The sequence below is a fragment of the Nannospalax galili genome, unplaced genomic scaffold (genome assembly GCF_000622305.1).
Source record: "Nannospalax galili isolate Female #2095 unplaced genomic scaffold, S.galili_v1.0 scaffold381, whole genome shotgun sequence".
NCBI lineage: Eukaryota > Metazoa > Chordata > Mammalia > Rodentia > Spalacidae > Nannospalax > Nannospalax galili.
This window is the reverse complement of record NW_008347312.1, coordinates 314,603-337,469: the sequence shown is the minus strand read 5'-3', so window position 1 is coordinate 337,469 and position 22,867 is coordinate 314,603. Positions and strand designations below refer to the sequence as shown.

Below are 22,867 nucleotides of genomic sequence, written 5' to 3'. Positions count from 1 at the left end.
GCATTGCACAACATGGGTGCACTTGCATACATGCAGGCAATATACTCATACACAAAAATAAAAATAATAAAATATTTTTAAAAATAATAAAATCTTCAAAAAATTTACATATATTTAATATATTTTTATATATATTATATATATTTTATATATATGCAGAGATGTCAGATCCAAGGATGGGTGATGGGCCAGTAGATGAGGATGCCTGCTGCACAAGCATCAGGACCTGGGTTCAAATCCCATGTAAGAAGTCAGATGTGTGCACACATTCCTGTAAGCCCAACACTTTGCAAGGTAGAGACAGGAGAATCACTGGGGCTTACTGGCTGCCAGCCTAGCTCCAGGTCAGGTGATAAACTGTGTCTAAATGTAATAAGGTGGAGAATGGTGGATGGAGCAGGACACCCAAGGTGCTCCTCTGGTCTCCATGAAAGGCCATACACCACACATATACCACCCACACAAACCCCCTGACACACAAAGAGATATAAGACCTTATAAGATATCCTCCACCTTGAGTCAGAGCCACTGTAGGTGTGGCCATGGCATGTGTATTTGTGTGTGTGTGTGTGTGTATGTGTGTGTGTGTGTGTATGTACATGTACATAAGCCTGTGCATGCATGTGTGGAGGCCAGAGGTCAATGGTGGGTGTCTTCGTCAATTTCTCTCCTTATATTTTGAGCCAAAGTCTCTCACTAAACCTCAAACTCACTGATTGGCTAGACTGGCTAGCCAATGAGCCCCTGGAATCATCCTGTTTCCACCTCACAGTGCTAGGAGTACCAACACACATCACCTGGCTTTTTATGTGAGTGCTGGGGATCCAAACTCAGGTCATCATGCTTGCGCAGCAAGCACTCTACCACCGAGCCAGCTCCCCAGCACCATGCCCACCTCTTTCCATGGGTGCTGGGGATCGAGCTTGAGTCCTCACACTTGCTCAGCCAACACTTCACCCACTGAGCCACCTCCCCTGCCCACCATGTGTATTTTTAAGGACTCACTGAGGGACCCTAATGTCCCATCAGGAGATCTACAAGGGGCTGCTGGGAGCCAGGGATCCAAAAAGCACTGTTCCATACCCTAAGATCAGCAATTGCAAAGTTCTTGAGGTGAAATGACCTTGTCACATCAGAGGAACAGAAGGAGGAAGGGAGGAAGGGTAGGCCATAAGCATGGGAGGTGGAAAGGGGTCCTTGAAACCATGGTAAGGAGTTCAGGTTTTATTTCCAGTGAGGTAGGACATCATTGCTGACCTCGTCACAGGAAAACTGTAGTGCCTGTTTGTCAGAAGTCTTGAAATCTCACTTTTTGCCTAAGTGCTAAAAGTGCTGAATCTTGCCTTCATTTGTGTCGTTGGTTGAGTTTTTATTGCTTTTTTTTTTTTTTTTTTTTTTTTTTTTTTTTGGCTTTTTGAGACAGGGTCTCCCTGTAGCCCCATCTGGCCTGGATTCACTATGGAGACCAGGCTGGCCTTGAACTCACAGAGATCCACCTGCCTCTGCCTCCCAAATGCTGGGATTAAAGGCATGTGCCACCATGCCTGGCCTGCATTTGTTTTCATATGGGGACATGTGGAGGTCAAAGGACAGTTCTGCAGGAGTTGGTTCCCCACTTCCGCCATGTGGGTCTCAGGAATTGAACTTGGATTGTCAGGCTTAGCAGCAAGTACCTTTAACTGCTGAGCCAAAATACCAGCCCCAATTGGTTGTTTTTTTGAGATAGAGTCTCACTATTAGCCCTGGCTAGCCTGGAACTCACCATGTAGCATGGGCTGGTTCTCAAACTCATGGCAATTCTGCTTTCACCTTCCAAATACAGGTGTCATGGGTGTGCGGCACTACTCCGGCCACATTTTCCTTTAATTTTTTTCTTATTGTTTGTTTATTTTGTGGAGGGGAAGGGTGCACAAATGTCACAGCTCACATGTGGAGGTCTGAGAACTTGCAGGCATTGGTCCTCTCCCTCCACATAGATTCTGGGACTCAAACTCAGGTTGTCAGCCTTGGCAACAAGCACCTTTACCCTCTCATTTTGAGTACCATTTTGCCCAGGCAATGAAGGCAATGAAGGACTCCCAGGGAAGGTGGCTCAGTATAGGATTGCTTGCATAGAAAGTTCTGGAATCCTTTGTTTGGGAGAATAAAATAATAGATTAGCCCCATGAGGAAGTCATTCCCACTGTGTTGGAGGGATAGGTCCCTGTCATGGTCTTCCCAATCCAGAGTCAGGAGGACCCTGTCCTGGTCTTCTCGATCCAGAGTCAAGAGGACTCCTTAGCTCCCTCTGCCCACCCTCCCCAGGCTCTACTCTCTTGGTATCTGCTGGTCCCTTCTCTCTTGCTTCCTTCTTCAGTGGGCCAGGGCTGCCCTAATAAGGTATCATGCCGGGTGGTTCAAACAGCATAATGCATTTTCTTACTGTCTGGAGTCTAGGAATCCAGGATCAAGGTGTTGGCATCAAGTTGGTTGTTCTGAGGACTCTCCTTGGCTGACAGGTGACTGATGTGTTCTCCTATGGTCTGTCCTCTGTTGGTGAAGCTCTATCCTTTCTGTATCCAAATTTCCTTTTCTTTTTTACAAGGAGACCATTCATATGGGAGGTAAGCACTCTAACAGATTCTTTTTTTAATTTAATCCCATTTTAAAGGCTCCATCTCCAAATATTGACATCCTAGGGGTTAGAGGTTCAACCTAGAAATTTGGAGGGACATAATTCATCTCATAATACAGCTGCAAGTGGCAGGTGGCTGAAGGGAGATCAGGTACACGTCTCCTCCCCCTCCTCCCCCCATGCACACACAAGTGTTAGGGACTTGAAGAATGTTTAGAGGAAAGGCACCTTCCAAGCCAGGTGGTGCACACCTGTGACCTCAACACTAGAGTGGTAGAGGCAGAAGGTTAGAAGCTCAAGGTCACCCTCATCTACATAGTCGGTTTGGGACCAACTTGTACTACACGAATTCCTGTCTCAAAAAAACAAAGAATGAGCTGGGCTTGGTGGCTCACACCTTTAATCCCAGCACTTGGGAGGCAGAGGCAGATGGATCTTTGTGAGTTTGAGGCCAGCCTGGTCTACATAGTGAGTCCAGGACAGCTGGGGCTACGAAGGAAAATGAAAGAAAGGGAGGGGGGAGGGAGGGGGAGAGAGAGAGACAGAGACAGAGACAGAGACAGAGACAACAAAGAATGGGGGAAGGAAGAAAAAGAAAGAAAGAAAGAAAGAAAGAAAGAAAGAAAGAAAGAAAGAAAGAAAGAAAGAAAGAAAGAAAGAAAGAAAGAAAAAGAAAGAAAGGATCTTTCTATTGCAAAGGTCTCTACCCCCAAACAACCCTCAAAATCATCATACCTGGACATGACACCTGTCTGCCCGCCTGCCCCCAGCACTCAAGTCCCGACCTAAGTACTGAACACTTACTATATGCAGAAATCCAGACTCAAGCATGGAAAGAGCTGACCAGGTGACTCCCAGTGAGAGAGAGAACCAAACAGCCATGCTGTGAGGCAGGTGGAGAAAGTGACAAGAGGGAGGTCAGCCTCAGAAAGGGCCTCGGACTATGGACAGGGAAGATGACGGCCACCCACGAGGGACTTCCAGGAGGGGCTGATGTGGAGAGCTGGGTATAGGCAGATGTCAAGAATTTGTCAGGAGGCGGGGCTAGAGAGATGGCTTCACAGTTAAGAGCACTTAGACCTGGGTTTGGTTCCAAGCACCCACATGATAGCGCACACCACCTGTAACTCCAGACTCAGGGGATCTCATACCCTCTGCTGGCCCCCTCTGGCACTTGTGCATATGTAGAGCACATAAACTCATGCAGGCTCACATGTATACACATAATTTTTTTTTCAGGAGGAGACACTCCAAGAAAGAGGCAAGAAAAGGGGCTCCGAGCTCTCTTGAACTGTCTCTGTCTCTCTCTGTCTCTGTCTCTCTGTCTCTCTCTCTCTCTCTCTCTCTCTCTCTCTCTCTCTCTCTCTCTCTCTCTCTCTGTGTGTGATATACCATGCTAGGTGTTTTGTATATAGACTCTACTCTTCCCACCAACTCAATGATGTAGGTATTATTTCTTCCTCATTTTGTAGCCGGGGAAAAGCAGGGCAGAGAGGTGAGAAAAGTGCACAGGCCATGCAACAAGCAAAGGGCAGAGCTAAGATTTCAACCAAAGTTCCTTTTGATACATTTTTATGTATATGACTGTTATGCCTGCATGTATGTAAATATGTCCGTGTCATGCAGTGCCCATGCAAGTGCCAGCAGGACAGAGGGAGGCTGCAAAGTTGGAGCTACCACCATAGTGCCTTGAACTATTAAACAGGTCAACTTGGCTCTTCTGACTATTCGGAGTGACACCTTTTGTCCCATGGACTAGCGATCTTCTTCCTCACTTCCCCAGTGCACTCACATGACACACAGTCACAGACACACACAGCACCTTCCAAGGCTTAGCTGATCTTATCCTCTGCAATTGCCTCCAGCCTAGGCATGTAGGAGGCAGCCAGCAGATGAAAGCAGCCACATTCTACCCTCTGGGCCCTTCAGCATGTAACATGCCACCCACTGTGAGCAAGTGGTCCCTTGCTAGAGAGCACAGTCAAAGGCTTGGGTGCTCACCATGAGTGCTCCCTAGTTATCTGTCCATTAGGACAAGATGACACAGCTCCTGGCACTGGGGCTGGAGTTGGGGGGATTTTAGAGGATAAAACTCAGGGTAGGCAAGCACCCTCGTGATGGGAAGAGTAAACAGCAGGGAGATAGGACTCCCGTGTGGAGGACAGGAGCCACTGTGTGCTCCCGGGGCCACTGTAGCCACCTCCTCTGAAATCCATCTTTGGTTCACCCTGTCCCCAAAAGGCAAGGCAAGGGCCAGAAGCTGTAGGGATAAATGTCAGCTTGCTGGAGACCCTGGGCAGGTTCTTCTGGATGAAGGAATACCTTTTATTTTTATTTTTAATTTTATGTGTATGAGTGTATACCCTGCATGTATGCAAGTGCACCCTTGTCATGCAATGCCTGCGGAGGTCTGAAGAGGGCCTCAGAATAACTGAAACTGGAATTATGGACGGTTGTTAGCCAACATGTGGGTACTATGAATTGAACCCTGGTCCTCTGCAAGAGCATCCAGTGGTCTTAACCACTGAGCCATCTCTCCAGCTCCTACCTTTTCCTCTTGGTTTCTCTTTGAACTAAAAATAGTTATAAAGTAACAAAGAAAATGGAGAAAAAAAGGGTATCAATGTTAGAGTAGAAGTTGAAGTGTACGTCTAATCTTAAATTCTTTTGCAAACTTCTGTTTAGCCAAATGATAGAAACTTGATCCCTGGCAATCCAGGGGCTCAGCAGACAATACCCCCACCTCCCACCAGCCTTTCAATTCTAGGAAACCAACATTTACAAAAAGTGTCTTGGGTTTGATGGTGCATGCCAGTAATTTCATTACTCAAGAGGCAGAAGGATTGTCATGAGTTTGGGACTAGCTTGGGCTACATAATGAGTTCTAGGACAGCTGGGGATGAGGGGATATATTTCCTGCTGTCTTCCCATCATTCCCTAACAATCCATTTTTCCACAGAGACTCATTCTTTCAGATCTACAAGGGATTCCATCCGGGGCCAAAATCGAAGTCTGCTCAGTCCCTGTATAAAAACCCTCATTAAAAAAAAAAAAAAAAAAAAAAAGGAGAAAGTCTCATGGTAACCAAGAAGTTAAAGAAGTTAAGCATACATTTTATTATGTAATGCTAAAATAATGGTCCAAATATTGGGTAATATAATGCTGTTAAAATAAAAAATACTGACTTATAGCCGGGCAGAGTGGCGCACACCTTTAATCCCAGCACTCAGGAGGCAGAGGCAGGTGGATCTCTATGAGTTCGAGGCCAGCCTGGTCTCCATAGTGAATCCAGGCCAGCTAGGGCTACAGGGAGACCCTGTCTCAAAAAGACAAAAAAAAAAAAAAACTGACTTATATTTAAAAATATTTTTTTGTAATTGTAAGAAGGTGCACATGACTGGATCCCTCCTTGCTATCAAATAAAGAGCCTGAATAGAAAAAACTAATAATACAATCCCACATAAAATGATGCAGCATGCATGTGAGCTCTCTGTACATCGCCTACAGGCTTTAAGTCATCTCTAGATTACCAACAATGCCTAATACAATGTAAATGCCATGTGACTAGGGGTTTACTGTGTTTAGAAAGTAATGACAATAAAGACATCTGTACACATTCAGGACAGGCACAAGTTTTTTTGAAATTTTTTTAAACTTTTTAAATTTTATTTTTTTATTTTATGTGTATGTGTGTATTGCCTGCATGTAGGTAAGTGCACCCATGTCATGCAATGCCCACGGAGGTCAGAAGAAGCTGTCAGATTCCCTAGAACTGAAGTTATGGACAGTTGTTAGCTGCCATGTGGGTGTTGGGATTCAAACCCAGGTCTTCTGCAAGAACAACCAGTGTTAACCGCTGAGCCATCTCTCCAGCCCAGACAGGCACAGTTCTTAAAAATATTTTTCTGATCTGAGATTGAGTCCACAAATGGATACAGAAAGCTAAGGAATGCATTTTATTTGTTTGTTTGCATTTATGATTATGTATATGTGAGAGAGGGTGGACTCGTGTGCTGTGATACAGATGTGGAGGTCAAAGGACAGCTTTCGGGAGTAAGTTCCCTTCCTCCTTGTTTGAGGCAGGGTCTCTCCTGTTTCTGTCACTGTGCTGCATTGTCTAGGCTAGCTGGCCCAAGGGCTTCTGGGTGATTCTTCTGTCTCCACCTTCCTCCTTGCAGCTGGAGTGCTGGGATTACAGATGTGTTTATTTTATGTGTATCCATGTATTGTGTGCATGGATACAATTGCTCCTCGTGCAATGCCTGAGGAGGACAGAAGAGAATGTCAGATCCCCTAGAAATGGAGTTATGGATAGTTGTTAGCTGCCATGGGGGTGCTGGGATTCGAACCCAGGTTTTCTGCAAAAGCAGTCGGTGTTCTTAACTGCTGAACCATCTCTCCAGGCCCACACATCCAGCTTTTCTACATGAGTTCTGGGAATTGAACTTGGGTCATAAGGCCTGTCCTAGTCATCTTGTTGGCCCTCACTGTATTTTTAATCTCAATTTTTTTCAAGTAGGAATTCTATCTTGAGCTTTTTCTCATGCTGCTGCTACAAAAAGCTTCTTATTACCCTTTTGTGATAAAACAATATATGTTCATCATGGGAAAGTTATAAAACACAGAGAAACTAAAAATGTTGTCCCTAGTAACCCAAGTTCCTGCTTCCCAGAGAGGTAATCACTATAAAAGTTCTAATTAATGGCATTCCAAATGCTTTTCCTATGTACATAGATACATACAAACCCACAGGATGTTTTAATTTGGGGTAGGGGAAGGTTGGGTCTCACTATGTAGCACAGGTTGGCCTAGAACTCTCCATCCTCTTGCCTCAGGCTCTGAAGTGCTGGGATCACAGTTGTGTGCCACCATACCCAACTCTACAGGTTGTTTGTGTGTGTGTGTGTATGTGTGCACATGTATGGAGAGGTCAAAGAACAATTTTGGATATCATTGCTCAGATACCTTCAAGATTTTCCTTTGAGACAAAATCATTCCTTAGCCAGAACTTTGCCAAGTAGATTAGACTAGCTGGCCCTGGACCTACCAGGGATTCACCTGTCTCCACCTCCCATAGCAACATTACTGGGATTACAAGCATGCACCACTGTACCTGTCTTTTGTTTTGTTTTGTTTTGTTTTTTGGCGGGGGGGTCTCTTTTGAGACAGAGTCTCCTTGTAGCCCCAGCTGTCCTGGAACTCACTATGTAGACCAGGCTGGCCTTGAACTCACAAAAATCCACCTGCCTCTGCCTCCCAAGTGCTGAGATTAAAGGTATGCACCACCACACCCAGCAATACCTGGCTTTTTATGTGAGTTCTGGGGATCAAATTCAGGTCCTTATGCATGCAAGGCAAGTGCTTTACTGACTGAACCATTCCCCAGCCCACATAGGTTGTTTTAAACAAAAATACTTCATCCTCCTTCCTAAGGACTCCCAGTGTTCCTCTGTGTAGCTGAATTGTCAGCACACTGGCCTCTCCCAGTCCCATTGCACATTGAAGTTTTCTTGCCATGCACACCCATGTTCATGCAGAGAAGCCAAGCAGAAGGGATGGAATTGCCATGGTGTGATCTAGACCCAACTGTGTTAACCAACCAGGTGACCAAGGAAAGGACAAATGTTTCATTCTCCGTAAAAGGCCATTCAAGGAAGGGCTAGAGCATAGCTCTGTGATAGAGTGCTGGAGGCCCTGAGTTCCATACCAGGACCTCTAGAAAAATAAAAAGCTTCTAAGCCAGATGTGGTGATATACACCTGGAATCCCAGCACCTGAGAGTCTGAGACACAGAAGGACAGCAGCATACTCCAGGTCGGTCAACCTGGCGGGTAAGGGTAGGGCAGGAAAAAAGTAAGACCATCGAAGGGCTGGAGATGTAGCTCAATGGCAGAGTATTTGCCTAACATGGCCCAACACCCAAGGATAACCATTCAGAAGGAAAAATTGGGAAGATGTTCCGGACAGTTGTAGCCACCTGATGTCTTGGAGTTTGAGGAGACCTCGGTCTGGGTTGGCCAGACACATGTCAGGCTGTTCCTGGGATGGAGCCGTGTATAATCCTAGGCTGGGCCATAGAGAAACTTATACAACAGGTTCTGTGAGGATAAAACCCAGCAGGCATGGTGGCCGAAGGGAAGTGGGGTCAGGATGTTGGGTGGCAAGGTGTCTTATTTAATCTGGTGACTTTAAAGAAAAGGGGCAACTGGCTGCTGAGAGAAGGTACAGATGGCTTTCAGATCGCACACACGCCATTGTTCCCATCTCTTTTTTAATTATTTATGTTGAGGTAGATTAGAAAACATATGTAATTAGTGACATCCAACCTGTGATTTAGTAGACATTCTTGCTTAGGACAAAGCTAAAGTAGGTATTTAAGTAAAACCAGGACTGAGTCAACTGAAAGAGAGATATTAAATAAATGACAGTATAATTGGTTCCCAGAGGCCTCTATCCTATAGAGATGGCCGGGCTCAAAGGCATCCTGTGCACAAAGCTACCAGTCTTTAGGGACAGAAAGGCAGGCTGCTGTTCTTAGTACACTCCAGACAGCTTCTAGATTGCATCTCTCTGCAGAGATAACTGTGAAACTTTAACTGCTGTGTGAGCTGAACTCTAGAACCCAGAAGATTCTAGAAATGAGCAGTCAGCACAGATGTGTCACCCTAGCTTGTCTAGTTTTGTGAACATGGAAGTCTTACAACTTGGGGTAAATACCTCTGAACTGTGAACAGAGCTTCCCCACCCATACTCCTTAAACCCCACTTTGCTTCAAGTCCTGTTTTGTTTGGTGGGTTTGGGTCTTGCTGTGTGAGTTTGAACCCTAGGCTGGCTTCAGACTCACAATTCTCCTGCCTTAGCTGTCTGAGAGCTGGAACTGCCACCACACCCACGTTTGAAATGAGGGTTTTGTTTTGTTTTGTTTGAACTTGCTAAGTAGCCCAGGCTGGTCCCGGACATCTGATCCTCCTGTATCCATCTTCCAAGTGCTTGAATTACAGGTGTACAACATGTCTGGCCTTGAAGTGAGACTTTCGAGTGGATCTAAGATTTTAGAAAATCTTTAAGATTTTCTTTAGAGTTGGACTGTCATGTTGGCCTGTGAGGGGTCCAAACTGGCTCTCAACTGTTGCTGGTGACGATATTTTTGGTCATATTTATTTTAAATGCCCCTGGATTTTTTACCCTAAACTCTTGGCTGGAGCTGGTAAAAGTGACTCAGAAGCAGATGATAGGTTTTCACCAGAGGGGAGGGTCTGTTCCCCAAGGGATGTCCTCAGGTCTGAGGAAAGTGCAGATTGTGGGTCCTGATCTTTTGGTCGTTTCATAACTTTCACTATTAGGCAAAGCAAGTTCCCACTATAATTAACATTAAGCACTCTAATGGCACTGCAATTAGGAAAGCAGGTGCCTGTGCTTTTAGGGAAAACTAGGGAAGGGCACCGTGAAGTAGCATGAGAGAAGGAAGTCACTTTAAAAGTGGAGGGAAGGAGGAAATGAAGGCAAGGTTAGGAAAAAGAAAACAGGGAGACAGAGAAGGGAAGTGGGATGAGAGGGCTGGATTTGGGGACCTAACATGGGTGGAATGGTGGGGCGGGGATTTTTCCTAAGGAAAGGTGAGCTGTTTGTCTGGGATTTTTTGTTTGTTTGGTTTTGCTTCTTTCATTTCAGTATTCAAGTTTTAGTCCCTATCTGGTCCTTGAATGAAGAAACTTATAAAAGACTGTAACCTACTTTGAAATCAGGAAAAAGTCATAACTGTACCACATTAAAATCCCACCCCCTATCCTCACAGTGGCTGGTGTCTTGGCACAGTGGGCTACTCCACACCATGCCTTGACCTGGGCTGTTAATTGTACCACATCCTGTCAAACACTGAAGTTCCTTCTGGCCCAGCATTCAACTTCATTAACGTATCACCCTCTTGGAAATGTGTTCGTTTGACTGGCATGATGCCAGGCATCCCCTTAACCACCCTCCATTTTATTTGTTTGCTTGGTTGATTTTGGTTTTTTGAGACATGTCTCCTGTAGCTCAGAGTGGTCTCTAAATTGTTATGTAGCCAAGGATGATCTTGAACTCCCTATCCTCTGTCCTCTTCCTGAGTGGTAAGATTACTGGCACATACCACCACACCTGGTTCCTGTATCCATTTCAAACTGTGCTTTTCTTTTTGCATTTGGAAGACAGTAATTACTTTCACTTGCTAGACCCTTGAAAGGATAAAAGATTAATGTGTAATAGTACCCCCATAATTCAGGTGATAAAATAGAGGCACATAGACACCATGTTGCACAGGTCTCCTGAACTCACACCCAAAGCCTGGCTCCAGGAAGGGACTCCTGGGTGACCCTTTCCTGTAACTCTGACTTTGATACATTCTTCTCTCTCCTGGAGGAAGTTCACTCCCTTGCAGCCAAGGGCTCAGAAGCTTTCTTCTTTTATAAATAAATATGCCCTAACCCATCCAAACAGTAGTGAGTGTGGCTCCAGACAGAAGTCAACATTTGGCAGGGCCACCCTGGTACCTATATGGTGCCTTAGAACAAGCCAGGGAAAGTTACCCTTTCAGTGGATGCTCCAGGACTGGGCCAGTGAGCTTGGGCTGAGCTTGAGCTGCCATGTCCCCTCCACTCCCCGCATCTTGCAGCGCAGGAGACATCTGTGGTGTCCTGATGGTAAGAGAGGAAAGCTGGTGTAAGGAGCCATCTCAGACTTTAGAGGCTGTGCCCTCCTTCTTCTCAGCAACATCTCTGCAGTGCAGTATTGACAAAACCTAGCAGAGAGGCACAGGCCTTCGTGGGAGCTGGAAGGAGGACAGGGGGGATGTAAAGCCATTGGATCCTGTGGCTTCTGCTCTCGGTGTGGTGCCCACGGGTGGGCACACAGGCAGATGCATGTGTGTTCAGATGGAGATCAAACCTTTGATACATGGCTTTTGATGGACACTCAAGATCTTAACTCATCTTGGGGGTGAAGAGATGGCTCAATGGTTAAAAGTACTAACTGCTCTTGAAGAGGACCCGGGTGTCAATTCCCAGCACCCACATGTTGGCTAACAGCCATCTATAAATCCAGTTCAGAGGAATCTGACCTCTGAGGACGTTGCACAACACAGGTACACTTACATACATGCAGGCAATACACTCATACACATAGAATGGTCATAATGATAATAATAATGAAATATCTTAACCTATCTATAGCATGGTCTAGACCCTAAGGACACAGACAAACTGTTCTGACTATACCATCTGCCCCTGGATGGAAACAGTCAACATAATCCCATGGGATGCATACATCTATGCTATGGATGGGAATTCCCCCATTGCTCTCTGAGGGTGATTCTTGTCCTGCAAGATGAGAGGATGATTCCACCATCACTCCATCATGGGGTGAGACCATGAGACAGTCACAACATGCAAACTGTAGGCAGCAACCCAAAGGACATCCCCACCTGATTCATGAGTGTGGCCATTATTTCATCCTTGCCAGAGAGGACAGTGATCTGTCCATGACGCTCCACAGAGGACAGAAGGTGATGTCAGTATGACACTGCTGCACATATCAGCTTCCTAGGACTGGAATGACTTTGGAGTGATTTTATATCAGTGTTCGCTTGGGCTTTTTCCCATTGTAGTATACAAAAAATGAGGTAACAGTGTCAGAAGCCACAGTTACACACAGAGCAGCTGGGTGCAGGGCTCAGGGAGAGAGTGCTTGCCTAGCATGCCCAAGTGTTCCATTCCTCATACCATACAAAGACAGAGAATGCAATAAATTTATTTTTGTATTTATTTACATTTATTTTTATATTATGTGTATGAGTGTTCTGCCTGCATGTAGGTAAGTGCACCATATGTGTACAGTGCCTGCAGAGGCTAGAAGAGGGCATTGGATCCTCCGGAACTGGAGTTACAGATGGTTGTTAACACCCACGTGAGTTCTGGGAACTGAACCCAAATCCTTTGCAAGAGCAGCCAGTGCTCTTATCTGCTGAGCCATCTCTCCAACCCTATGTTGGTTAATTTTTGTTTTGTTTTGTTTTGTTTTGGTTTGGTTTTTTGAGACAAGGTCCCTGTAGCCCCAGCTGGCCTTGAACAAACAGAGATCTGCCTGCCTCTGCCTCTGAAGTGCTGGGATTAAAGGCATATACCTTTAATCTGCCAATTTTACACAACCTGGAATCACCTGAACGATAGTCTTAATATCATCTAGAGCCTATTGGCCTGTGAGTGCATCTGTAGATTGTCTTGATTGTTATTTGATGTCCACTGTGGGCAGCACCATTCCCTAGGAAAGGAGTCCTGGACAGTACAAGAGAGAAGAAAGCTAGCTGAGAGGCAGGCAAGGATCCACGTTTTTCCCTCTCTCTGCAGATGTGATGATTTAAGTTCTTGCCTTGACTTCCCCACAGTAACGAACTTGAACTTGCAAGCCAAACAGCTCCTTTCTCCCCTGAGTTGCTTTTTGTCAGGGTATTTATCACAGCAACAAAAATGAAACTAAGCAGGTAGTGATGTGGTTTCTAGTCTGATGGTATCCAATGTTGTAATCAACACCTTTACACTGTGCCCATGTGCACACACACTCACATGTGCAAATCGACATGTGCACACAAGAGCTGCAAATACAGGTGGTGGGTTGTCTCATCTGAAATGTAATAGAGACTCCAAATTGCATCAGCAAAAACCCCGGTGTGGAAAGGAGTTCTTTTCCCCAAAACCTGGCCAATGATGTGATGAAATATTTTAATAAGTTCTGAGCAGGTTTCTCTGACCTAACTCTGATTAGCATAAGTTTTAAATTTTAATGGTTCTTTTTCATCTTTTTTGTCTCCTGTGGGCATGTACACTATAAAAAGAGAGAGATTTGTTACTTTTTTTTTCTTTGTCTTTTTGAGACAGTCTCCCTCTGTAGCCCCAGCTGTCCTGGAACTCACTATGTAGACCAGGCTGGCCTTGAACTCACAGAGATCTGCCTGCCTCTGCCTCCCAAGTACTGGGACTACAGGCGTGCACCACCATGCCCGGCTTATTACTTTATTTTTTGATCACTAAGAAATGTTCAGGGGCTAAAGCACATAGCAAGTGCTTAAGAAATAGTTGCTGAATGAATAAATAAAATTATTAGGTTCTGGTGTGTCCAAACTTTGAGAGACAAAAGGAACGAATACATTTTTTAGTCTCTCTCTGTCAAGAGGTTCCCGTCCTTGAAGTCACATTGCCACTTTCTTATGTAACCCATTGGAGGTAGACCATACACACACACCACACACATGTACACACATACACATACCACACACACAAACATCATACATACACACATACATACACCACACATGCACGCACACACACACATCTCCCTCTGCCTCTATCTCCTAAATACAAGGAAAAGATTGGAGTTTTTTTCAGAGAATCAAACCCAGGGCCTCACACCTACCAGGTGAGTGCTCTACACTGAGCAATACTAGCCCTTGCTTTTAGGATTTCAAAGGATCTGGCTATGCAGCCAAAGCTGGCCTCAATCTAGTAATCTCCTGTCTCTGCCTCCTGAATGTGGCCCAGTCCACTGGCTGATATGGCAGCTTACTGTACTATTCTCTCATTTAACTCTACAGGCCAACTACATTCTCCATCTCTGATCAGCTTGGCTGGGGACAGTGAGCGCCCCCTCCTGGAGGACAGTGCAGACAGTCACTTGTCCTACCATGTCCATTTGTCAGTGCTGAGTTTGGCTCCCTGGGAGAACCCCTAGATGCTGGCACACCCATAGGCTTGGGTGAAGGAGGCAGCTACCTCATTGCTACATTTTAGACTTTTGACGCCCACGAGAACAGGTGCAGGATGTCAGGTGTTCCTCTGAACTGTCAGTGAGAGGTGGCTGGTTTCTATTTCCAGAGCTGCATCTGACTCACTATGACTGTGTTCACGAGCCTCTGCCCTCTGCCTTCTCTGTGAAATGGGCATAATTATGCCTACCCCATCTTTCTCAAAAGGATGGCATGCAGATGCACAAGGAAATGCTTGGAGGACATCGTGTGTCTTGAACTGGCTTCAGCAACAGGAAACAGTGAAGAAGGGGTGGAAAGGAAGAAGTGTTTCTCTGTGGTACTGGGGATTAAACCCAAGACTTCACACATACTAGGCAAGTGTTCCATCATTGAGCCACATCCCCAGGCCCCCACTTTTTACTTTCTGAGATAGACTGGCCTTGCCCTTCTGATCCCTGAAAAATGATTTATTTTGAGTGGCTTACAAAGGAACCTATTTTTGAATGATTAAGAAGGTATTTTAGCTGGGCATGGTGGCACACACTTTTTTTTAAATTTATTTTAACTTTTATTGAATTTTTGTGTATTTCATACTTAAAATCATCTTTATACTCCCTTCCCCTTTGGCACCTTCCCATAGCCCCTGCCCCCACTTGAGTTCATACATTCTGTCATTTGTGTTAAGGTCTATTATGAAAAGTTAGTGTCCCAAGATGTCTCTCAGTGCAAGTTCATCCACTGGGGTTTAGTCAGCCTATCTAGAGTCTCTCCAAGAAGATCAGCTCTTTCTCACCCAGCAGTAGTCAGCTGCTAGTAATTCTTCAACTAAGATTGGGACTTGCTGTTCATTTCCACAGTTCTGTGCTGAGTTTTTATCTACCTAAGTTTGCACGGGTCTTGTCCATGCTGACACCATTGCTGTAGGATTGTATGAGAAGGGTCCCAGGCACCTGTAGGACTATTTCCATATGGTCATGCACCTCCTCCCTGGCTCTTACAATCTTTCAGTCCCCTCTTCCACAATGGTCCCTGAGCCCTGGGTAGGTGGACCTCAATACAGGAGTCTTGTCCAAGGACCCATACTCTGCAGACCCTTATTCTCTGCATTTTGGCCACATGTGGCCTTTTGTGCTCCTGGTCCTCTGTTGCATTAGGGAGCTTCATTGGTGAGAACTGAAAGATGCATTAGTGTTGTCTTCATCCCTTGTTCTATGTTCCATGAGTCTTAGATGTACAGGTTACATCCTAGATGGGTGGCACACACCTTTAATCCCAGCAGTCTAGAGGCCGAGGCAGGTGGATTTCTATGAGATCAAGGCCAGCTTAGTCTACATAGAGAGTTTCAGGCCACCTGGGGTTACAGAGAAATCCTGTCTCAAAAAAAAAAACAAGGTATTTGAGCTGGGTGGGGTGCAGTGGAGTATTTCTTTAATCCCAGCACTCTAGACACAGTGTGTGAAATTGAGGCCAGCCTGGTCTACTTAGCAAGTACCAGACCAGCTGGGACTACAGGGAGACCTATCTTAAAAAAAAAAAAAAAAGAGGGTATTTAATATGACTTACGTTAGCAAAACAAAAGGAAGTTGATGTGATGTTATATGTTAAATAAATAATATACAAGTGTTCTAGGAATTTAGCAAACTTTGTGATGATGTCCTGTAGGTAACTGGTGGCTGGGAAAACATCGAATCATTTGGGGGAATATAAAATCAAATTTACAAGGCCAGGCATGATGGAGCACACCTTTACTCAGGCAGAGGCAGGTAGATCTCTGTGAGACTGAGACCAGGCTGGTCTGCATAGTGGTTCCAGGCCAGCTGGGGCTACAAGGAGACCCTGTATCAAAAAAAAAAAAAAAAAAAAAAGCCAAATTTATAAATACTTGCACAAAATCCTCATGTTAAAAGTTTCTTTCAGGCTCTTACTCTGAACACTGAACAGTGGCTCTCCTCCTGGTGACACTGTCTGAGGAGACTGTGGAGCGGTGAGGAGGCAGGGCTTAACTGCCACAAGCAGGTCACTAGGACAGGCCCTTGGAGGTTATAGACCTGACCCCCTTTCCCTGTTTCCTAGTCCTCCGTGACTTGAGGAGCCTCCACTGTGCACTTCTGCCTCCATGTCTCCCCACTGTGATGGATGGGGGCCCTTGAAACCATAAGCCCAATTAAATCTTTCCTCCCTTAAGGTTGTCTGTTGAGCAGCTAAACCATATGGTTGGTCATTTGGGTGCCGGCAGGCTTTTTCTATAAACAGCTAGACAGTTAATATTTTGGATTTTCTGAACTACGTATATCTTTGTCACATATTCTTTACATTTTAAGAATATAAAATTCAGGTTGAGGACATGACTCCATGGGTAAAAGGTCTGCTGAGCAAGTGTGAAGTCCTGAGTTCAGACCTCCACCACCTTGCAGTTGGTGCACACCTGTAACCGCAGTGCTGGGGGATCAGAGACAGGCAGATCCCAGGGACTCTCTGGTCAGCCGGTCTACCTAAAACAGCAGGCTCCAGCTTCAATGACAGACCCTGTCTCAAAAAATGCGGTGGAGCATGATCCACAGGCATACATACATGGACAAGTGTAGCCAAACACATGTAAATATACACACAAAAAAATGTCGAATTCACTCTTAGCTTAAGGGCATTACAAATATTACAAACTACGTTTTAAGTTGTAACTGACTGAGTCTTGCTGTAATTAGGGAGTTTATTGAGAATGCTAGTTACTAAGGCCATTATCTATAACATTTCTTCACTAACAGTGTTAGTGTCTTCCTTATGCCACCCAGGTTTGGTCTTATTATGAATTCCATGCAGTCTTAATGCTTAGTGTATCTCAGTTCAATCCATTTTTTGTTTTGATCTCTTGATCTCTCTCTCTCTCCCCTCCCTCTGTGTGTGTGTGTGTGTGTGTGTGTGTGTGAGAGAGAGAGAGAGAGAGAGAGAGAGAGAGAGAGTATATTGCCTGCATGTATGTAAATGCAGCCATGTCATGCAATGCCTGCAGGTCAGAAGAGGGTATCAGATTTCCCTGGAACTGGAGTTATAGATGGTTGTTAGCTGCCATATGGGTGCTGGGAATTGAACCCAGGTCCTTTACAAGAGCATGTATTTTATTGCTGAGTACAGTGTTATAGTTCAGTACGTACACCAGATATGCAATGATCAGGTCAGGGAAACTAGAGCATCCATTGCCTCAACATTTATCAATTCTTTTTTGTTGGAACAAATTCAAAATCCTCTCTACTACCTATATATAAATATCCAATCAGTTGTCAACCACAGTTAGTCCATAGTAGTATAGAAAGTGTTAAGTATTTCTCTACCCAGTCGTACCCTGTACCCACTAACAATCTCTTCCTCATACCCCCTCCTTCAGCGGCATCCATCCCAGTCACTGAGACCCTCTGTTCTCCTCTCTACTTCCATGAAATGGGTTTTTTTTTAAAGCTTCCACATAAAAGTGAGAACACGAAACATTTGTCTTTCTAAGCCAGATAGCATACTGTCTTCCAGTTTTCTCTGAGTTGCTAAAAATGACAGGTTTACATTCTTTTTATGACTGAATAATATTCCATTGCTTCTTTTTTTGAGGCTTTTTGTCTTTTCTTTCCTTTTCTTTTCTGGTATTGTCTTACTATATAGCCTAGGTTGACCTTGAACTTGCAATCCTCCTGCCTCAACCCCGCAAGTATAGGGACTACAGGTGTGTGTCATCATGGCTGACTACCACATTTTCTTTATCCATTCACTTGTGGTTGGTTCTCTGCATCTTCCTGTTGCCCTTTTGTGTAGTCGTTTCCCTTTGTGTTTGTAAGATTTCTCTATGTATTTTGCATACAAGTTGTCAATAAGTAAATGAATAAATGCAAATCCAAGTAAAACAAAATGTTGCTTATTCTAACTAGATGCTGCTGTCTAAACAGATTCTGAGCCTGAGGCTCCCTTGTACAGCTGAGAGATTAGTGAGGATCTGAGACCAGTACAAAGCTCTGACTTTCTCCTTGACTGGACCAGACCAATTAAATGAGAATGGAAAAGATTAGGACTGGAGGGACGCCCTTGTTTCTGCCTTCCGGGACAGCTCATTGGAACTCAATGCACTGGTTTCCTGTGAGCCCCTAGAGTGCTGGGCTATTCTTGACAGGCAAGCCTGTTCTCTGCATTTACAGCTATAGCGAATAATATGTAAGGATGAAATCACATGGAGCAGCTTGCACAGTACAGGAGTGGTGGGAAACATTTAGTGCTTTGATGTTACTCTTGCAGCCATTACTGTAACTTTTAGGATGACTTTGGTTTCATGGTCTTGAAGCAGAAAATGGATCTGCTGAGGAACATTGGGGGCTGGGGCATCTGGGAATGCTTTCCTTATAGCCACTATGGCTTGGGAGGCCACGGAATTTGATTTTGCCAGAGAACGGAGGCCATACAGTTGAGAAGGTTCCTGGTGCTCTGTCCTCTTCCTGTAATAGAAGGTAAAATGTGACTGTGTCCACATTCAGGACAGGTATCAACACACCTGGGTAGGTCCAAAATCTCAGTGTAGACATGAGTACCTGGCATATTACATTTGGCTCTTTTGTGGAGTATCTGTCGCTATGCTGTCATTGTTAAAGATCCAAACGCTGTTACCATAAGGGACTTGGGGGTTAATGAAGAAGCCATTGCAGAGTAACTATAACAGGGTAAAGTAAGATGGATTTCTCCCACTGTTACCCTTCTAATAGTTGCACATGACAGGCACCAATTTGGATCAGCATAGTGAGAAAGAAAGCATTTGAAGTCCTGTAGCTCAGGAATGAGTGGCTTCAGGCATCAGAAGTCTTGCAGGCTTAAGGCTCTGCTTTCTTCTGTTGATTTTGTTCTAATGTGTGGCGCCAAGGACCAACAACTTAGAAGTCTCAGCTAAGGCAGAGGTCTCTTTCTGGCTTGTTCCAGTCTAAAGTGGTCCACATGACAATGGCCAGGACGCACATTCCCTGCGGTTAAGGGTAGAGGCCAGCCTGGCCGTTCACACCAGTAGATCTGGGAGAGGAGAGTTTCCCCTGAACCATCAGAGGAAGGGAGAAGGATATGGGGCCAGCAGGCACCTCAAGTCCCACAACAGCATCACCAGCATTAAGTGGCTCTCAAAATAGGGTGGATATCATTCCAGGTCAGAAGCAGGCGAGCTTCAGGGAGGAGGTGACCTTTGGTCTTGACCTTAAGGTAGAATGCAGCTGGGCAGCAAGAGCAAAGCTGTGAGTTTCTGTGGTATGCAGGGAGAAAGGAGGAAGGAGGTGTTTTGTTGGAGCCCTCAAGCCAGGCTTGGTGGCAGTTGTCTTAGTAACCTTTGCAAAAGTCCTGCCTCCTTATGTCCACGGGAGACAGATCTAGAGAGGTCTAACAGAATTCCCTGACCCATAGCTGGCACCTGACACACTTAGTCCAGCCCTGCCCCATTCCAACCTGACCTATAGAGCTTCTGGAATGCTCTTTCCAAATCATAGACTTGACAACATTTGAATTGCGGGCTTAAGTCCATAGCAGTGTTTGAGTGCAACTGGGTATTGGGGTCTGCTGGGAAATAGGGAGGGGTCCTCCAAGGAAATGCGGATAGGAGTGTGATGAGAGGCCAGTCCTGGGCCGAGGTGTCCCAGACCTTGGGATTTACTTCGGAAGGGGGAAGGGGCCATGATCTGGCTCAGGGAGGGGGAGGCACAGGGGAAAGGAGGAAGAGTGTGGAGAAGGGGAGAGAAATAGACAGGGAGAGCTTTTGCATGACATCTCTGCCAAGTAACGGAGCTGGACGGGTGGGCATAACCAGGAAGGAGTTAAAGGCACCTTCCAGAATACACAAGCTAAGGGTCCTGTCGATTTGGGGTTGTGAGGATTCCCATCAACCCCCACCATGGAGATCTGTGAGGGAAAAACTTTACTGGAGTAGGAAGGGAGAACCACCCATGACGCGCCAGTGTTGAGAATAAAATGAATAATCTTACCCACCACCATGGCTGATACCCTGGGCTCCTCCATTGTAATAATCATAGAAGCGGTGGGGGCCAAGAAGCCAGGGCTTCGTCAGTCTTCAGCCACCAGGCCCAGGAGGTCGTTCACTGAACCCTGTAAAGGAGACTGGGTCTGGGAGGTGAGTGGCCTTCCATGGCGCTGCAAAGAAGGACAATCGACTCTCCAGTGACCTTGTTGTCCACAAGAAGGACAGGGTCCAGGGGGTGGTCGCAGGTTAGAGCATTGCCTTACCCAGTGTCCAGTTGCTCTGCACTTGAAGCAGGGTCCTGGTGGATGTTGGGGTGTGGGGGGAAGTAGGAGAGCGGGACTGTTAAAACCTGCCCTCTTTAGAGATCAAAGGGGAAGCCTGCTGTGTTGGCCAAACAGTGGAGAAAAGTCTGCTTCTCTTTACTTCAAAGACCAGGGTGCTTATCAAGCCCCTTTTCTCAGGGGCTTGCGAGGTCCCTGAGGCCCTGTTGGTGAGGGGGCGGGGCTATCTGAACCTTAACAGTTGTTAGCAGCCATGTGTGTGCTGGGAACCAAACTGGGGTCCTCTGCAAGAACAACCAGTACTGTTAATCACTGAGGCATCTCTCCAGCCCAGGGAAATTAGCTGGTTAGACTGTTAGACTGTGGATGTTAGATGGTTAGATGGTAGATGTAGATGGTTAGATAGTGGATGTTAGATGGTTAAATGGTGGATGGTAGATGGTTAGATGGTAGATGTTAGATGGTTAGATGCTATATGTTAGATGGTGGTTGGTTAGATGATTAGATGGTTATATGGTGGATATTAAATGGTTAGATGGTAGACATTAGATGGTTAGATGGTGGTTGGTTAGATGGTAGGCGCAAAGGAGGAGAGGAGAGGACTGGTATCCTATCTAATGATGTCCTGTGTCTCAGCAGGTGCCACCATGCCTCTGAGGAAGTACCTGCTGAAAGGCCTGCACCGGCTGAAGAAGGGCCCAGGCTACACGTACAAGGAGTTGCTGGTGTGGTATTGCAACAACACCAACACACATGGCCCCAAGCGCATCATCTGTGAGGGGCCCAAGAAGAAGGCCATGTGGTTCCTGCTCACGCTGCTCTTTGCCTGCCTGGTGTGCTGGCAGTGGGGCATCTTCATCCAGACCTACCTGAGCTGGGAGGTCAGCGTCTCACTCTCCATGGGCTTCAAGACCATGACCTTCCCAGCCATCACCGTCTGCAATTCCAGCCCCTTCCAGTAGGTAGTTCCTAGAGTGTCACCTTCTCTGCTCTTCTCCCTCCTCTCCCCTCCCTTCCAACCTTCCTTTCCTCCCTCCCTTTTCCTTTCTCCTTTTTCTCTCCATAGTCCTTCTGGTTTTCTCCCTTCCTTTTTCTTTGTCTTTCTTCTTTTCCTTCCTTCTTTTCTGTTTTGCTTTCACTCTTCAAAACATGTAAGATTAAATAATCATAAACTTCCTGAGAACCACAAGATAGCTAGATCTATATAGCTTTGGGGGAAGGGCTTTTGTGCATGTGGCGGCCAGAGTTCAACCTCCAGTGTTCCTCAGGCACTGTCCACCTTGGGTTTTGTTTGGTTGTAGTTGTTTAATTTTCATATGTAGACATAATGCATTTGGACCAAATCTACTCCCTACTCCCTCCTGTCCAATTCCTTCCCTACTGTCCCCTTCATTTTTTCCCTCCTAACCTCATGTGCTCTCTCTTAACACCCACCTGAGTCCATCTAGTGTTGACTCTATGTGCATGGGTGTGGGACCATCTACTGGAGCAAGGGTAGTCGCTCAAGGCCTGTATCCCTGAAGAAAATTGACTCTACCTTCCCTTGCAGCCATCAATTGCCAATTGCTCCTCAGATGGGGTGAGACCACATGAACCCCTCCCCCATCCATGCTGGGATTTTGGCTGGCTTGATTTTATGCAAGCCTTGTGCATGTATTCCTAGCCACTGTGAGTTCATGTGTGCAGTTGCTGAGCAATTGTGCAGTCATGTCCAGAAAATACTGTTTTACTACAAACATCAACTCCCTCAGGTCTTACAATCTTTCCAACTCATCTTCTGTGATGATCCCTGAGCCTTGAGGGGAAGGGGTACAGGGTCTTTCACTATGACCTGGGTTCATAGTCTAGGCCAGTTGGCCAGTGAACCCCATGTGTCCACCTGCCTCCACCTCCCCAGTGCTGGGATTACAAGCATGTGCCATCACACTGGGATTTTTATGTGGGATATGAGGATCAAACTCATGTCTTCAGGCTTGGACACAAGCACTTTACCAACTGAGCCATCTCCCCAGCCCCTAGATATCTGTATCTACATCTATGTCTATCTAATGTCATAAATCAGGTATTTTGGCCTACACCAATAATCCCAGCATTCAGAGACTGAGGGAAGATGATCATGAGATCAAGGCTAGCCTGGCCCACACAGGGAGAACCTGCCTCAAAAACAAAACTGCACACACACACACACACACACACACACACTCACACACACACTATAT

At 45.7% G+C, this 22,867-nt stretch overlaps 1 protein-coding gene across 3 annotated transcripts in view; it reads left to right on the top strand.

Moving 5' to 3' along the window:
* The window catches only part of Scnn1b (sodium channel epithelial 1 beta subunit), a 57,578-nt gene that overhangs the window by 17,981 nt on the left and 16,730 nt on the right, over positions 1-22,867 (top strand). For 2 of the 3 annotated variants that reach the window (XM_029568671.1, XM_008843818.2), the window contains exon 2: positions 21,288-21,606. In XM_029568671.1, coding sequence (XP_029424531.1) covers positions 21,296-21,606 — 311 coding nt within the window. In that variant the 5' untranslated portion in view covers positions 21,288-21,295. Of the gene's footprint in view, positions 1-21,284; positions 21,607-22,867 lie in introns of all 3 variants that reach the window. The other variant, XM_029568670.1, reaches the window with a different exon arrangement.